At 40.1% G+C, this 18,367-nt stretch overlaps 1 protein-coding gene across 1 annotated transcript; it reads left to right on the plus strand.

Annotated features, from left to right (window-relative positions):
- The first annotated feature begins 252 nt into the window (after window positions 1-252).
- Window positions 253-16,284, plus strand: LOC118362964 (E3 ubiquitin-protein ligase TRIM21-like). The gene is made up of 2 exons (XM_035743723.2): window positions 253-1,060; window positions 12,494-16,284. The coding sequence occupies exon 2, from the start codon at window positions 12,496-12,498 to the stop codon at window positions 14,110-14,112; it is 1,617 nt and encodes a 538-aa protein (XP_035599616.1). The 5' UTR covers window positions 253-1,060; window positions 12,494-12,495; the 3' UTR covers window positions 14,113-16,284.
- Window positions 16,285-18,367: the final 2,083 nt, after the last annotated feature.

Genomic DNA, 18,367 nt, shown 5'->3' on the forward strand with positions numbered 1-18,367 from the left:
GAACGTGGCCAAGATGTTCAAATGTTCATAAATGACCAGCATGGTTGAATAATAGTAAGGCAGAACAGTTGAAACTGGAGCAGCAGCATGGCCAGGTGGACTGGGGACAGCAAGGAGTCATCATGTCAGGTAGTCCTGGGACATGGTCCTAGGGCCCAGGCCAGTTGAAACTGGAGCAGCAGCATGGCCAGGTGGACTGGGGACAGCAAGGAGTCATCATGTCAGGTAGTCCTGGGGCATGGTCCTAGGGCTCAGGTCCTCCGAGAGAGAGAAAGAAAGAGAGGAGAGAATTAGAGAACGCACACTTAGATTCACACAGGACACCAAATAGGACAGGAGAAGTACTCCAGATATAACAAACTGACCCTAGCCCCCCCACACATAAACTACTGCAGCATAAATACTGGAGGCTGAGACAGGAGGGGTCAGGAGACACTGCCTAAAGTCCAACTAAAGAGGTACGCAGCAGTCTGCAGTGGATGTGACTGGGGTCGGATTTACAAAACATTACTTACGAAAAAACGTAGGAGGTTCATAAGACAGTTCGTAAATTCAATTCCTCAAAATATTCTTAGCAATTCGTAGTTTTCTTAAGAACTTCGTAAATATGTTTATTATGAACTTCGTTAAATATCTTATGTGGCATTGACATTAGTGATGTGCTTGAAACCATTAAATAGCCCTATGTGACAGGGAGGATCGGATTTGATTATTACATTATAGCCATCAGATCAGCTGTATCAAAATCAAAAAATGGATAACCAAGAAAAGAGATTGAAGTGATGGTGGAGGAAATAGCAGCCAGGAAAAGGTTGCTGTTGGGGAGACTTGATAACTGCGGGGTCACTGCTGAGACCACCAAGAAAGGATGGGCGAGAGTGGCCGAGTCTGTTACTGCCGTCGGGGGTATGGCAAGGGACAGTGACTCCGTAAAAAAACAAGTGGTCCGACATCAAGCCGGCTGCTAAGAAAAAGGGATATGAGAGACCATTCACGTGGACCAGCTGGAGGAGAAGGTGTCGTCCATCATAGATATGGTGGTAGAGGGACTGCGCGACCGGTAAGTTAGTCAGCTACATTAGCTAGCTAACGTGTAAAGAAAGACATTATAGCCAAAATAACTAACGATTAACGACGTTCACGTTAGCCAAGTTCTTCTTTGCAAATTGACGAAATTTGCAAATATGGAATATTGCTCATTACTAGCTAGCTAGATAATGCGTGTTTTAATTTGTATTCTTGCTGTAACTTACTTAAATAACCGGTAGCCAACTGTGAAAACATTCATGGTTACAAAAGTATCCATTCGTCTCAAGACAAGGGTTTAGCTGTCCTAAAGTTAAGGGGAAAATGGCAGTTAAGACATTTCTTCTTAAGAATGTTTTGTGAACCCGGCCTCTGGACCCCGATACAGCACATCTATATCTCATCCTGTCTGAAGATGGAAAACAAGTAAGATGTGGAGACACCACAGAATCTTCCTGTCAATCCAAAAAGGTTTGATCGTTTTGCCATTGTCCTTGGATAGGATTTCTTCTCCTCCGGGAGATTTTACTTATGAAGTGATGGTTAAGGGGAAGACTTCATGGGTTTTAGGAGTGGCAAGAGAGTCCACTGACATGAAGGTGAATATCACACTGACACCTGAGGATGGACTCTGGACTGTGATGCTAAGCGATGGAAATGAGTACCAAGCCTGTACATCCCACTCTATCCTCCTCTCATTGAGAGAGAAGCCCCAGAAGAATGGGGGTGTCTGTGGACTACGAGGAGGGTCAGGTCTCCTTCTATGATGTGGCCAGGTCTCATATATACTCTTTCACTGGCTGCACCTTTACAGAGACACTCTATTCTTACTTCGGTCCCTCTGGTAATGATGATGGTCAAAAATCTGCCCTTCTCATCATCCCTCCTGTCAATCTAAGGTCATGAGTTACGTTTTCAAGAATCAATGGGGTTATATCATTCATTTATAAGTACAAAAAGGGATGTAGAAGCTACAGATGGACCCTTTAAGCTGGTTATTGATACTGTATAAGTGAATGTGGTAAAGGACATACTCAGCCTTTGAGCTGGTTATTGATACTGTATAAGTGAATGTGGTAAAGGACATACTCAGCTTTTAAGCTGGTTATTGATACTGTATAAGTGAATGTGGTAAAGGACACACTCAGCCTTTTGAGCTTGTCCCACAGTACTGCACTTCGAAAAAGGACATACTTTTCCATTGTTACTACGGATCTAAGACAGTGAATATAATAAGGGAAGTACTGTGCCTTTGAGCAGGTTGTTGTTTACATTTTCATGATGGGAAATGTATAATACACACCATAATACACACACACACACACGCGCACACAAAAAACGTACAGACATATACACACAACTCACTTTGTTTGTAGTCATGTTATAGTCAACTCATGACTTTTGTATGAATTATTTTTTAATAAAATAGTTGTATCTAGTTGTCATGGGGTGGCAGGGTAGCCTAGTGGTTAGAACGTTGGACTAGGAACCGGAAGGTTGCAAGTTCAAACCCCCAAGCTGACAAGGTACAAAGCTGTCGTTCTGCCCCTGAACAGGCAGTTAACCCACTGTTCCTAGGCCGTCATTGAAAATAAGAATTTGTTCTTAACTGACTTGCCTAGTAAAATAATAATAATATGTGTTCATTATCTTTAACTGGTTAAATGTTTGTAGTTTGCATGTTTCAGTAAATAGTCGTACATCTCTGTTTGATTCAACTTTTGGTATATTTGACATTTTTATAATTAATCACCAAGCTACTGTAAATAAATGGATACTGCCTATAGCAAGCAGCGTACCACCTTGCATCCCACTGATGGCTTGCTTCTGAAGCTAAGCAGGGTTAGTCCTGGTTGGTCCCGAGATGGGAGACCATATGCTGCTGGAAGTGGTGTTGGAGGGCCAGTACGAGTCACTCTTTCCTCTTGTCTAAAAAAATATCCCAATGCCCCAGGGCAGTGATTGGGGACATTGCCCTGTGTAGGGTTCCGTCATTTGAATGGGACGTTAAACGGGTGTCCTGACTCTTTGTGGTCACTAAAGATCCCATGGCACTTATCGTAAGAGTAGGGGTGTTAACCCCGGTGTCCTTGCTAAATTCCCAATCTGGCCTTCAGACCATCACGGTCACCTGATCATCTAATCAAGTGGCTCATTCATCCCTGTAGCTATTCCCCAGGCCATTGCTGTAAATGAGAATGTGTTCTCAGTCAACTTACCTGGTAACATAAGGATAAAAAAAATGTCTTCATAAAAAACTGAAATTGCTCTCTGTAAATAAATGGTGAGAAATGCTCAGTCTTTAGCCATTCGGCAAAGGGTTACCACAGCCCTATAATCATGATAATATCATATTAAGAAGGGTTTATTTACAACCTATCGGTTATAAGATGTTGGGAATAGTGGTATAGGTGAGTCTGATATTAATGAAATACCCTGAACTATGTTCAATGTCAGCAGCAATTTCCAGGGAGAAATGCTCAGTCTGAAGTAATTCGGCTATGGGTTTCACAACCCTATAGCAATGATACAAGTTATATCACCGTAAAAAGGGTTTATCTACAACATCTGGAGTATAACATGTTGGGGAGTCTGACGTAACTTGAGTTCAGTCTTCACCAATGAGAACCAAGAGGGGCCGAGCTTCATCCTTCATGACTGGGTGTTTGTATATCAACCCTACACCCATTTCATTAGATCAGAACAGGATGGATAACAGTGATTCATATAACTGGTTTGCACCCTTAAAAAAAAGGATACTTACATTATGTGTCTACCCACATGATGTGGATCATTGTCAGGTTATTAGGTATAAACGTCAGTAACAAAAGAACACCATGGTTGTAAATGTGTACAATGTGTTTGTTTTGGGTCTTATGTAAATTAGACAGTCACGGAGGATTTTCTTCTGATTAACATGTCAGGGCATAGCACTTTCCATTCGGCTTCAGAGAACTTTGATGTAAAAAGGCTCGATCACGCCTGTCGTGACGACCTCTATCCGTCACGCCCGTTGTTGCTTTATCCAACCCAATGTTGAAAATAAATAATGCGTCCCACCACTAGATCACATAACTAGACGTGAGCGGGACGTGATCCCAACGTTTGCCGCCAATTTTGGCCTACAATGATGGCAAATGCCTTATTACAAAAGTATATAACATGATTGACACGGCCGCAATAATCGTCATGAAACAGCCTTCGAAGCTCCATAAGTCTAAGCCAACATAATTAATTGTTTTACATTAACCTGTTAAACTGCATTGATATGGCTTAATTGATTATAGTCCAGACTCGTTATAGTTGCAAGTACCATGCAGTTGCACCAGGGGAATTTAAACCAAACATATTTTTTGCAGGTCTTCTGTTTATTGATGAATTAGTTTCCCATCTTGAAAATGTATCCCCATTCCCCAATCAAATGCTTTCATTGATGCCACAAAAAAACAAAAAAATCTGCCAACCCTCATAAAATTGAACATAGTACCAGCATACAACAGTATTAAGCGAAAAACAAGCATCGAAAACAGCATTGGCATTAAAAATGTTTTTAATAAAACGTAAGGATAGTATTATATTATAAGTATTTCGGGGACAACATGATTTGTTAACATAATTCGGTTGTTAACACGTTTGTTTTTTATGTGAATAAATGTGGAACACAAAGACCGCGTAGAAAAGCATTGCCCAAAATGCATTGCTTCAATAACTTTTAAAAGATTGCTCAGAAGTTTTCCCCCCAAAAACGTAATTTTCTGCGATTGAAGTGACAAAAAAATGGGCTTTTCCTACAAATTAAGTTGCACAAAAAAAAAGTATTTTCACACGAACTAAGCCGCAGAAAAATGCACGAAAACGCACAAAATCTGCTGAAATACTTTTTGTACGTATTTGCACGAATTGAGTGTGAGATTTTGATGCCACGTTTCTTCTCTGAAATATTATAATGACATTTTCTGTACATATGAATATACTGAGTGCACAAAACGTTAGGAACAAAACACTCCTCCCATTCATCCATATTGCTTGACGCAGATTTAATAAGTGATATCAATAAGGGATCATAGATTTTCACCTACCCATATTGTTGACCTTCTTTGACAGAAGGAAAACTATCCCTCAAAGGGGAGCTGAACCAAGAATACGACTTCTCAGGTTGAAAGCGGCCCACAGGCACATATTATTCCAAAATTAACTAGGGTACATAAGATAATTTGTCATATAGTCAGTATCTTTCAAAACAGATTTGCGAGATTCCGTGAATTGTATGACGTTCCTTGGATATTTGAGTGCTGAGTATGATTTCAATCAAGCCCAGTCATGCCCACTTGGCCTCTAACACGGGGTGGTAAACGCCTTTGGAGAAATGCAGTAAGGGAAGGTTGAATGGAAGAAAAGGTGTGCTGAGTGTGCTCTATCTAATCGTAGCATCAGAGTCATCCTACAGCCTGCTTATCTCTTCACAGACAGCAGAGAGGCACTACATCTCAGTGCTAGAGGTGTCACTGCAGACACCCTGGTACCACAACCAGCCGTGATTGGGAGTCCCATAGGGCGGGGCACAATTGGCCTAGCGTTGTCTGGGTTTGGCCAGTGTAGGCCGTCATTGTAAATAAGAATTTGTTCATAACCGACTTGACTAGTTAAATAAAGGTTCATTTGAAAAATGTTGAAAGAAGAATAAACGGCATAAGGTTTACCACCTCAAACGTCCTCACATTTGTGAGATAATGTTAGCATCATGTTTATTAACGCTACTCTAGAAAAGAGGCTAATGTATGGTTCGATTTGCAATTCTTGAACATTCATATTTACATTGTCATGCTGCGTTTGCTAAGCCAATAGTCACTTCATTCAAATTAAATGAAAAAGTAATCCAAGTTATGTTGCTTTAATTCGTCAAATCAAATTGTATTTGTCACAGACACTTGTTTAGCAGATGTTATTTGGGATGTAGAGAAATGCTTGTGTTTCTCGCTCCAACAGTGCAGTAATATTTAATAGTTTCAAAACAACACACAATACAAATCTAAAGTAAAGGTTTGGAATTAAGAAGACATAAATATTTGGGCAAGCAATGTCAGAGCGGCGTAGACTAAGATACAGTATAATGGGATCGAAAACAGTATATATATGAGTTATGCAAAATATGTAAAAAATTATTAAAGTGACTCGTGTTCCATTTTAACGTGGCCAGTGATTTCAAGTCTATGTATATAGGGCAGCAGCCTCTAAGGTGCAGGCTTGAGTAACTGGGTAGTGATGGCTAGTGATGGCTAGTAACTGGCTAGTGATGGCTATTTAACAGTCTGATGGCCTTGAGATAGAAGTTGTTTTTCAGTCTCTTGGTCTCAACTTTGATGCGCCTGTACTGACCTCGCCTTCTTGGATGATAGCGGTGTGAACAGGCAGTGGCTCGGGTGGTTGTTGTCCTTGATGATCTTTTTGGCCTTTCTGTGTCATCAGGTGCTGTAGGTGTCCTGGAGGGCAGGTAGTTTGCCCCCGGTTTCTGGTTAGGGTAGGTTTTAATAGTCACAGTGGGTACAATATCTCCTATACACATCCTGATGAACTCAGTCACCGTATAAGTGTATAAGACAATGTTATTCTCAGAGTCTACCCGGAACATATCCGAGTCCGCATGATCAAAACAGTCTTGAAGCGTGGATTCCGATTGGTCAGACCAGCTTTGAATAGTCCTTAGCACGTGTACTTCCTGTTTGAGTTTCTGCCTATAGGAAGGGAGGACCAAAATAGAGTCGTGATCAGATTTGCCGAAGGGAGGGCGGGGGAGGGCCTTGTAGGCATCCTGGAAGTTGGAGTAGCAGTGGTCGAGTGTTTTAGCAGCTCGAGTCCTACAGTCAATGTGTTGATAGAATTTCGGTAGCGTTTTCTTCAAATTTGGTTGGTAAAAACCCCAGCTACAATAAATGCGGCCTCAGGATATGTGGTTTCCAGTTTGCATAAAGTCCAGTGAAGTTCTTTGAGTGCCGTCGTGGTATCGGCTTGAGGAGGAATATACACGGCTGTGACTATAACCGAAGAGAATTCTCTTGAGAGGTAATACGGTCGGCATTTGATTGTGAGGTATTTTAGGTCGGGTGAAAAAAGGACTTGAGTTCCTGTATGTTATCACAATCACACCACGAGTAGCTAATCATGAAACATATATTTAGATCTAATGCTGACCTTTCACCGAAAGTTATACTATTTTTCTCTCTTAACCTCTTATTCTCTCTCAAAGAGAAGATAATGTCACCTTCTTAGCCTTTGAGATGGTTGTGGATGTAGGTGAATGTGATAAAGGACATACTTTTCCTTTGAGCTAGTTGTGGATCTAGGTGAGGATGGCCACGGTATACAGGTGGAAGTCGACCAATCGCAGCATAGAGGACAGGATGGGGGTCATGGTCAGCTGGGATTTATTCCTGATATCCACCACAGGGTAGAGTAAAATTGAGTTAGAAAATAGTCAAACTGATACAGGACAGACCTGAATTCCAATTGTATTTGCTTTCTGTTAGACACTTTGAGCATTTGTTTGAGCCTATATATGGAGTGCCAGACATAGACATTTAATAATTATATTTTTGTGGTGCCAGGTTGGTGGGGTTGTACTTTTGGGACTATTCTATTGGTTATAATGCACCAGGGAAGCTCAAGTGCAGCTAACGTATTTGACAGAAAAAATATACTTTGAAGCCTGTGCAATTTCCATTTCACCACATCCCAATCACAAGCATTTAATTTAATTCAATGTATTGTTTTATTGTTGGGTATACATACATTATTGTTTTTATATTTGGGTATATTTTTTAAATTGTTTCTCTCTCTTAGTGGATGTCTTAGTGACATGCAGACACAAACCCATGTCCAAGATTGAACTGATTCTCTCTTGCCCCACAGCTCTGACAAAGACAAGAAGACATTGATTGTTTCCTTTTATTCATCGGCATAAAAATGTTACAACAGTTCTGTGTCATGACACAAACTCATGAAAGGAATAGAGATCCAGTCACAGGGAATCCCTTTTTCTGTGGATAGACTATTACAAACTTAGTAAGCAGTAATGACTCAATGTTGCCTCAATTTTGGGATTGTCAGTTATGATCAAGCATTGCCTCTGACATAAGGCAACTTCAGTGCTCTTGGGCCTGCATTTCATACATTAGAGTAATAGAAAACTTTCGTATTAAAGTAAATGTCTATTTCATATCTGATCCACCGTAGTAACACCATCTTGTTAACAGTCGAGGGAGAACACATTGCACAAATGTAGAAAAATAAATTCACTAATTTTCCTAAAATGTCCGTGCTAGTCAGTTGTATTTGTCAAGGAGGAATGCATCACAAGTAGCAACCATTACCATCAATCCCACAATGCAAAAAGACATTGATATGCAAGCAGTAGTATTGATTTAAAAAAAGAACACATTTGAATAATCTCTCACGATAACTTCACCCACAAGAGGCTAAACAAAACCAAAACGCCACAAACTGTAGAATAGCACCAAACTACAATAACAGTCCCAAAATATGTGGCCTGTCAGCAGTCAAATCTTCAAGATATTGGACTTTCAAAAAGCAAATTAGCAAAGTGTCACCTGCCACGTCATGATGATGCAAAATGCAAAACATTCTGGGACTGTATCAACAGTGGACTAATGACAAAAATACCAAAAGGGCAATATTGAAATGTTTCTTACAGAAGAAAAATGCTATGCATTAGCATAAGCATGGTAGAAATTGAAAAGGAAGAGTTTGGAGATTATGGGGAAATTATTAGACCAAAATTGAGTACACAACAGATCACCTGACAAGACTAAATCCAAACATTACACTGCTGATTTTATGTGCATTTTACATGTACTGTGTTTTATTTTTATCAGCGTCATCATTTTGGGTGTATGACTCTAGATTATGGAGGTAAATGAATGCATTCTCTGTTGGAAACGTTTTGTTAACTCACCATGGGCTTCATCTCACGACCGTCTCCACCTGCCTCGGCCCGGTCCCTTCCCGGAATATTCTTACTGTTCTCTACAAACTCCTACAGAGAGAGGTAGGGGGAGAAAGAAGAAAGAGTGTGAATGTGTGTATTGGCTGTTGAGACAATAGGGGGGCAAGTATCGCAAATGCTAGTTTGGTGTAAAATGTGCATAAACGCCATTCACAATATAGAAATGGATTAAAGTGGTAAAACCATTCAGGTACGTTAAACACTTCTTTGGGCACCACAAGCAGCATATGCAGGCATTCAGCATACATTCTTACATTCCCATTGTCTGGCATGACTCGATGAACTGGTAGTTTGTATGAGCGAAAGTGAGTATGTTTAAAGGCATAACTTGGGATATTTCGCTGCTTATGTACCCCTTTCCTGCAGCCAAATGATCTAGTGGCCTCATGTGGCGGCAGGGTAGCCTAGTGGTTAGAGCGTTGGACGAGTAACTGAAAGGTTGCAAGTTCAAATCCCCGAGCTGACAAGGTACAAATCTGTCGTTCTGCCCCTGAACAGGCAGTTAACCCACTGTTCCTAGTCTGTCATTGAAAATAAGGATTTCTTCTTAACTGACTTGCCTAGTTAAAGAAAGGTCAAATAAAAAAATGGGTGGGAGGTTATGAATATGTTTCATATTTTCATCATTAATCAAACAAAATAAATAATTCAACAGTCAAACCCAGTGTTGCTATGTCAAACCATTTTGTTATATTTCAGTCTTCTGTGATGTATATAAAGTGTAATATCGGGGTTCAAACTCAATGTATTACATTTTAACTCTACATCTGACATGGTACAGGTGTCTTTTATTAAGCCCAGAACCATGTGCGTGAGGTGTAGACTTTTGTTTGGAAGTAGATTTGTTGAAGACTAACAAGAAACACTGTGTGTGACCCTGATTTAGTCTACTGCAGTGAAAGGTTAAATAAGGATCAAATCTAGCTAGACGGACTGTATTTGTTCATCCCCTGTGAATTCTATTGTAGTCGATGTCTTTAGAAAACCTTCAATACATCTGCAGTAACTCCTTAACTAACATTTCTGATTGACACTGTTGTATCAAGAATGTATCATGAATGAAGAGAGATCAGACATGTGAAAGGGTTAATTCTGTTCCAGAGCACAGAGCAGCACTGGGTGGGGAGCAGCGTGTCAACGTCATTTTACTACAGAGAATTAAGACAGCTACACAGTCTATGTTTTCTTTATACCACAGTATATAGTTCCGATAAATCTGATAAAGTGCCCAAACTCTTTTACACACACATAGATACAGGTGAGTAGAGATTTACAAGGGCAGGTGAAGATGCATTCTACTTTTTTGAATTATTGTATTCTCCTGTTTTCTTTATCGGTTACAGTACCTATGTTTAACTTTATTTTGTAGATTGACACATTTATACCGTATGTTGTATGCAGGTTTGGGGAGTAACGGATTACATGTAATCTGTTCAATGTAAGGGATTACAAAAAAAAAGGTAGTACCGTTGCGTTACGTTACCAGCAACAACAACAAAAATGTAATCAGATTACCGATACTTTTGAAAAACAAATGGATTACTTCAAGGATTACTTAAAAATTCAGAAAGGATGTTTGCGGAAAAAAAATCTTTGACATTCAAATCAGCATTGAAAAAAGGCACGTGTTTAAATGTGTTCCACCTGAGCGAGTCTGACCACAAGTCAGAGACCAGCTATGATGACACACCAAATGTGTTTAATGGATCACGGGAAAAGAGCAGGAATAGGCTTTTGTAGGCTACAGTCTATGTATGCTATGTCTTCCAATGGTGCGACTGCTGTCGGCATCCAAAGATTATCCAATTTGAATAAACGCTTGGAGGTAAAGACGACAGTAGTGGCGTAGTCTACGGCGATACGGATATCACTTATTATTGATATCTACACAGCGCGTTGATGTGAATCACACTGCTGCTCTCTCATTTAGCTATTTGCGCCACGGATTGTGGTTGTTGTGGATGGATGTTCACAAATCTAAATGTGTATTTGAACCCAATAACTTTTTAATTCAAGACGTTTAAACTACCTATGAATCATTGTTCTTGAAACCAATGGACAGCCAGTGAAAAATGCGCTCTTGCAACAGCTGCATAGGGAGGATCCCAGCCTATGGAATAAAAGTGGGGCTTTTATTGCTCAATCTAATTCATGCTGATAAAAAAAAAGATCCATAGGCCTAATGGAGACATGCTCAAACTTGAACACTTTTGAGAGACTTAAAGGGACAATCTGTAGTTGTTACATCCATTTTGGGATTTATAAATTATATACATATTCATATATCCATATATATCCATTGATTCTTGAAGAATATAACTTGTAAATGCCTCATGAGCTTAGTTCAACTGTCATACCGCATCAGAACCGGAAATATAAACTTGTTTTTCTCCCGTGTTTATAAACATTGTAAATGTAAACAAACACTGTATAGCCTCATAACATGGTTAAACAATAATTTTGATATCATGAATGGTCAGTCCTTGCATCCACAGCTCTGTCTATGTATCTGAGAGTGGTTACATTTCTCCAGGCCCATCCCTCAGCTTTTTACCAAAACAGAGTCGGGCAGCTCGTTTCGTTATTGTTTCAATTCTGGATTTGCCCTTTAAACAGCTGCATATTATCAAGATATCAAAGTGTCACCAACAAAAAGGTAAAGAATAGGCCTATAGCAAATGCAGCATATGGCATTTGTTTTTCACGTGTAAATAGCACTTTTCAGTAGTGCTCAAAGCATGCCATTCCATGAGCGCAGCATTTCTTTTTCAACTAGAATCAATGAGCCCAATCAGTCCTCCATGACAACAAAATCATAAACAACAGAGTAGGCTGGCTAATAATTCCTTAGTTTTGGGGTCATGCTCAGGTAAAACAATTTGGCTAATCTATACTTCCATATTTCCAAGTCCTATTCCTGAAGATCAAGAGGTATAACATTTATTGGAATGACTGAAATTCTGATAGACTTTGGTTTTTAATTGTAAAGATATAATTTAATCGTGTTATTATATGTAGTAGAAAGTGATGGGTTAGAAGAAGCCTACATAACCAATCCATTAAGTAAATGTAACATCCATATATTGCCAGCTATGTACATTTTAACATTGATTTGTCCTGCAATAGATGTTGTTCAATTGGTAACATACATTTTTGTTTTGTTCTAATGCCTCTTAAGGGGAAAGTAATCTAAAAGTAACGGAATGCACGGAACGTTACTGAGTTTGGGTAATCCTAAAGTTATGTAACTGATTACAATTTCGGACAGGTAAATAGTAACTGTAACGGATTAAATTTAGAAAGTAACCTACCCAACCCTGGTTGTATGTTTAAACGATTTTAATCCGTTTTGGTTAGTGTCTCTAAATGCCATGTTGACAATGGCACTGAAACAATCGAGAGCTGACTCATTCCAGGAAATAATTCAGAGTTCCGCCTTCTTTCTAGATATGGCTTCCTCCAGCAGTCTCCTGTCTGAAGAGCAGTTCCTGTGCTCTATCTGTCTGGATGTGTTCACTGAGCCAGTCTCCACTTCATGTGGACACAACTTCTGCATGGCCTGTGTCACAAAGTACTGGGATAGCAAGGACCCGTGTCAATGTCCACTGTGTCAGGAGACATTCTCGAGACGACCTAAGCTTCACATCAACGCAACCTTCAGAGAAGTTGTAGAGAATTTTAAAAAGACGAGAGACAGACGTAAAGATGGGCCCCCTTCCAAACCGGAAATAGTTCCCTGTGACGTCTGTACTGGGATGAAGCACAAAGCCCTGAAGTCCTGCCTGGTGTGTCAGACCTCTTACTGTGAGACTCACCTTGAGCCTCATCAGATAGCCTTACCCTTAAAGAGACACAAACTGATCGACCCTGTGGTGAACCTGGAAGACAGGATCTGTAAGAAGCACGACAGATTCCTGGATCTGTTCTGTAGGACTGACCAGACATGTGTGTGTCAGTTCTGCACTGAAACAGACCACAAGACTCATGACACTGTTCCTATAGAGGACGAGTCTGGAGAGAGGAAGGTTCAGCTGGGGAAAACTGAGGCAGAAGTACAGCTGATTATCCAGGGGCGACTGAAGAAGGTTAAAGATATCAAATTCTCAGTAGATCTCAGCAAGAGAGATGCAGAGAGAGAGATAGCAGACAGTGTGCAGGTTTTCACTGCTCTGGTGCGCTCCATTGAGAAAAGCCAGGCGGAGCTAATTGAGGTGATTGAGGAGAGGCATAAAGCAGTAGAGTGTCAGGCTGAAGGGCTCATTAAAGAACTAGAGCAGGAAATCACTGAGCTAAAGAGGAGAAGCACTGAGCTGAAGCAGCTCTCACACACTGAGGACCACCTCCAACTTCTCCAGAGCTTCTCATCCGTGGTGTGCACCCCTCCACCCACCAAGGACTGGTCTGAGATCAGTGTTCACAGGGCTGTGAGGAGAGCTGTGTCTCAGCTGGAGGAGACATTGAATAAAGAGATGGAGAAGCTGCCTGAGGTCAAACTGAAGAGGATTCAGCAGTATGCAGTGGATGTGACACTGGACCCTGATACAGCAAATCTCTTTCTCATCCTGTCTGACAATGGGAAACAAGTGAGAACTGGAGACACGGAACTGAATCTTCCGGACAATCCAAAAAGGTTTGATCGTTTTACTGTTCTCCTTGGAAAGGATGGCTTCTCCTCAGGGAGATTTTACTATGAGGTGACGGTTAAGGGTAAGACTAGGTGGGATTTAGGAGTTGCCAGAGAGTCCACTGACAGGAAGGGGGATATCACACTGAGCCCTGAACATGGAGTTTGGACTATGATGCTAAGGGATGGGAATGAGTACACAGCCTGTGCCTCACCGCAAGTCCGTCTCTCTCTGAGCGAGAAGCCCCAGAAGGTGGGGGTGTTTGTGGATTATGAGGAGGGTGTGGTCTCTTTTTATAATGTGGAGGCCAGGTCGCATATCTACTCTTTCACTTGCTGCATCTTTACAGAGAAAATCTACCCATTCTTCAGTCCCTGTAGTGATGATAGTGGTAAAAACGCAGCCCCTCTCATCATCTCTCCTGTCAATCACAAATACTGATTAAACAAAGGACTTAATCTTTCTTTAAAGCTGCAATATGTAACTTTTTGGGCGACCCGACCAAATTCACATAGAAATGTGAGTTATACATCTGTCATTCTCATTCGAAGCAAGTATAAAAAGCGGTAGATCTGTTGTATGTGCATTATTTCTATGCTTCCCGCTAATTACATTTCATTTTGGCATCTTTTACTTTCAGGTTTTGTACACCACCTTCAAACAGCTGAAAATACAATATTTTGGGATGTGGAAAAGATATTTCACAGCGGTTTAGATGGTACAATGATTCTCAACACTATACTTGCTTTTTTTTGGTCAAAAACTGAAATTAGGCGAACTATTAGAATTTTAGCAACCAGGAAACGGCAGAGTGATTTCTTTATTGTGCATCTTTAAGTTGGTTGTTGATACTGTATACGTGAATGTGATAAAGGACTTACTTTTCCTTTGATCTGGTTGTGGATCTAGGTTATTGTGAAAAAGGACTTTAAGCTGGTTATTGATATGGCATAAGTGAATGTGGTAAAGGACATACTCAGCCTTTAAGCTGGTTGTTGATACGGCATAAGTGAATGTGGTAAAGGACATACTCAGCCTTTAAGCTGGTTATTGATACTGTATAAGTGAATGTGGTAAAGGACATACTCAGCCTTTAAGCTGGTTATTGATACTGTATAAGTGAATGTGGTATAGGACATACTCAGCCTTTAAGCTGGTTATTGATACTGTATAAGTGAATGTGGTAAAGGACATACTCAGCCTTTAAGATGGTTATTGATACGGCATAAGTGAATGTGGTAAAGGACATACTCAGCCTTTAAGCTGGTTGTTGATACTGTATAAGTGAATGTGGTAAAGGACATACTCAGCCTTTAAGCTGGTTATTGATACTGTATAAGTGAATGTGGTAAAGGACATACTCAGCCTTTAAGCTGGTTATTGATACTGTATAAGTGAATGTGGTAAAGGACATACTCAGCCTTTAAGATGGTTATTGATACGGCATAAGTGAATGTGGTAAAGGACATACTCAGCCTTTAAGCTGGTTGTTGATACTGTATAAGTGAATGTGGTATAGGACATACTCAGCCTTTAAGCTGGTTATTGATACTGTATAAGTGAATGTGGTAAAGGACATACTCAGCCTTTAAGATGGTTATTGATACGGCATAAGTGAATGTGGTAAAGGACATACTCAGCCTTTAAGATGGTTATTGATACGGCATAAGTGAATGTGGTAAAGGACATACTCAGCCTTTGAGCTGGTTCCACAGTACTGCACTTTGAAAAAGGACATACTTTTCCTTGGAGCTGGCTGTGGATCTAAGACGGTGTGTGATAAGGGAAATAATGTGCCTATAAGCTGGTTGTTAGTTTAGGAACATTGACTGAAGAGTGACTGAATACTTACTTTTCTTTTGAGCTGATGGTACAGTGCCTTCAGAAAGTACTCATACCCCTTGACTTATTCCAGATGTTGTTGTGTTATAGCACAAACTCAAAATATATAATTTTACACACAGTACCCGATAATAACGAAGTAAACATTTTTTTATATATGTGTCACGTTCTGACCTTTGTTTTAGTATGGTCAGGGCGTGAGTTGGGTGGGTTGTCTATGTTCGTTTTTCTATGTTGTGTTTTGTGTTTGGCCTGGTATGGTTCTCAGTCAGAGGCAGGTGTCATTAGTTGTCTCTGATTGAGAATCATACTTATGTAGCCTTTTCCCACCTGTGTTTGGTGGGTGATTGTTTCCTGTTTTGTTGATTGTGTCACCATTCAGGACTGTTTCAATTTTCGTTTCTATTCACTTGGTTATTTTCGTATTTAGTCGTGTTCAGTTCTTATTGAAGTATCATGGACACTTACCACGCTGCATATTGGTCCGATCCTTGCTACTCCTCCTCAGAAGAGGAGAGCCGTTACAATATGCTACCATTCAAATGTTTGGGGTCACTTAGACACTTCCTTGTTTTTTAAAGAAAGCTATTTTTTTGTCCATTAAAATAACATCAAATTGATCAGAAATACAGTGTAGACATTGTTAATGTTGTAAATGACTATTGTAGCTGGAAATGGCAGATTCTTAATGAAATATCTACATAGGCTTACCGAGGCCCATTATCAACAACCGTCACTCATATATTCCAATGGCACGTTGTGTTTAGCTAATCCAAGTTTATCATTTTAAAAGGCTAATTGATCATTAAAAAACCCTTTTGCAATTATGTTAGCACAGCTGAAAAGGGTTGTTCTGATTAAAGAAGCAATACAACTGGCCTTCTTTAGAATAGTTGAGTATCTGGAGCATCGCATCAGCATTTGTGGGTTCGTTTACAGGCTCAAAATGGCTAGAAACCAAAAACGTTCTTCTGAAATTTGTCAGTCTATTCTTGTTCTGAGAAATGAAATCTATTCCATGCGAGAAATTGCCAAGAAACTAAAGATCTCATACAACGCTGTATACTACTCCATTCACAGAACAGCACAAACTGGCCCTAACCAGAATCGAAAGAGCAGGCATCGGTGCACAACTGAGCAGGAGGACAAGTACATTAAAGTGTCTAGTTTGAGAAACAGTCGCCTCACAAGTCCTCAACTGGCAGTTTCATTAAATAATACCAGCAAAACACCAGTCTCAACGTCAACGCTGAAGAGGCAATTCTGGGATGCTGGCCTTCTAGGCAGAATTCCTCTGTCCAGTGTCTGTGTTCTTTTGCCCATCTTAATCTTTTCTTTTTATTGGCCAGTCTGAGATATGGCTTTTTCTTTGCAACTCTGCCTAGAAGGCCAGCTTCCCAGAGTCGCCTATTCAATGTTGACGTTGAGACTGGTGTATTGCGGGTACTATTTAATGAAGCTGCCAGTTGAGGACTTGTGAGGCGTCTGTTTCTCAAACTAGACACTCTAATGTACTTGTCCTCTTGCTCAGTTGTGCACCGGGGCCTCCCACTCCTCTTTCTATTCTGGTTAGAGCCAGCTTTATGTTAAACACTGTTATTGCACACAGTGAGTCCATGCAACTTACTATGTGACTTGTTAAGCACATTTTTACTCCTGAGCTTATTTAGACTTGTTTAGACTTAGACTTATTTAGATCATAACAAAGGGGTGGAATACGACAGGATGGGGGTCATGGGCATCAGGGATTTATTGCTGATGTCCACCAGAGGGTAGAGGAAAACAAGAGATAGGAATATTCAAACTCATACAGAACAGAGCTGGGTTCCAATTTATTTTCTTTCAAATATTTTGAGTGAAATAGACTGTTTGGAGTGCCAGATTGGTGGGGATGGCACTTTTTGGACTTTTCCATTTCTTTCTTTACATCAGTTGAGATCAATCAAGTGCAGCTAATGCATTTGACAGAAAAACAAATACTTTGAACCCTGGTCTGATAGGGGGCTATTTCCAAGTTAATACATCACAATAACATAACAATTAGAATTTCATGAAATATATTATTTTATTATTAGGTATACAGTACCAGTCAAAAGTTTGGACACACATACTCATTCCAGGATTTTTCTTTATTTTAACTATTTTCTACATTGTAGAATAATAGTGAAGACATCAAAACTATAAAATAACACATATGGAATCATGTAGTAACCCAGAAAGTGTTAAACAAATCAAAATAGATTTTATATTTTATATTCTTCAAAGTAGCCACCCTTTGCCTTGATGATAGCTTTGCACACTCTTGGCATTCTCTCAACCAGCTTCATGGGGGTAGTCACCTGGAATGCATCAATTAACAGGTGTGCATTGTTAAAAGTTCATTTGTGACATTTATTTCCTTCTTAATGCTGTGTTGTGTGTTGTGACAAGGTTTGGGTGGTATATAAAATATAGCCCTATTTGGTAAAATACCAAGTCCATATTATGGCAAGAACAGCTCAAATAAGCAAAGAGAAACGACAGTCCATCATTACTTTAAGACATGAAGGTCAGTCAATACGGAACTTTCTTCAAGTGCAATCGCAAAAACCATTAAGTGCTATGACGAAACTGTCTCTCATAGGACAGCAACAGGAAAGGAAGAACCAGAGTTACCTCTGCTGCTGAGGATACATTCATTAGAGCTTCAAAGACACATCTCAACATCAACTGTTCAGAGGAGACTGCGTGAATCAGGCCTTCATGGTCGAATTGCTGCAAAGAAACTACTACTGAAGGACACCAATAATAAGAAGAGACTAGACTTGAATGGGCCAAGAAACAAGCAATGGACATTAGACCGGTGGAAATCTGT

This window comes from Oncorhynchus keta, chromosome 29 (genome assembly GCF_023373465.1).
Source record: "Oncorhynchus keta strain PuntledgeMale-10-30-2019 chromosome 29, Oket_V2, whole genome shotgun sequence".
NCBI lineage: Eukaryota > Metazoa > Chordata > Actinopteri > Salmoniformes > Salmonidae > Oncorhynchus > Oncorhynchus keta.

What these genes read in the sequence shown, in the direction of transcription:
- LOC118362964 (XM_035743723.2), top strand. Translation starts at nt 12,496, where the DNA reads ATGGCTTCCTCCAGCAGTCTCCTGTCTGAAGAGCAGTTCCTGTGCTCT.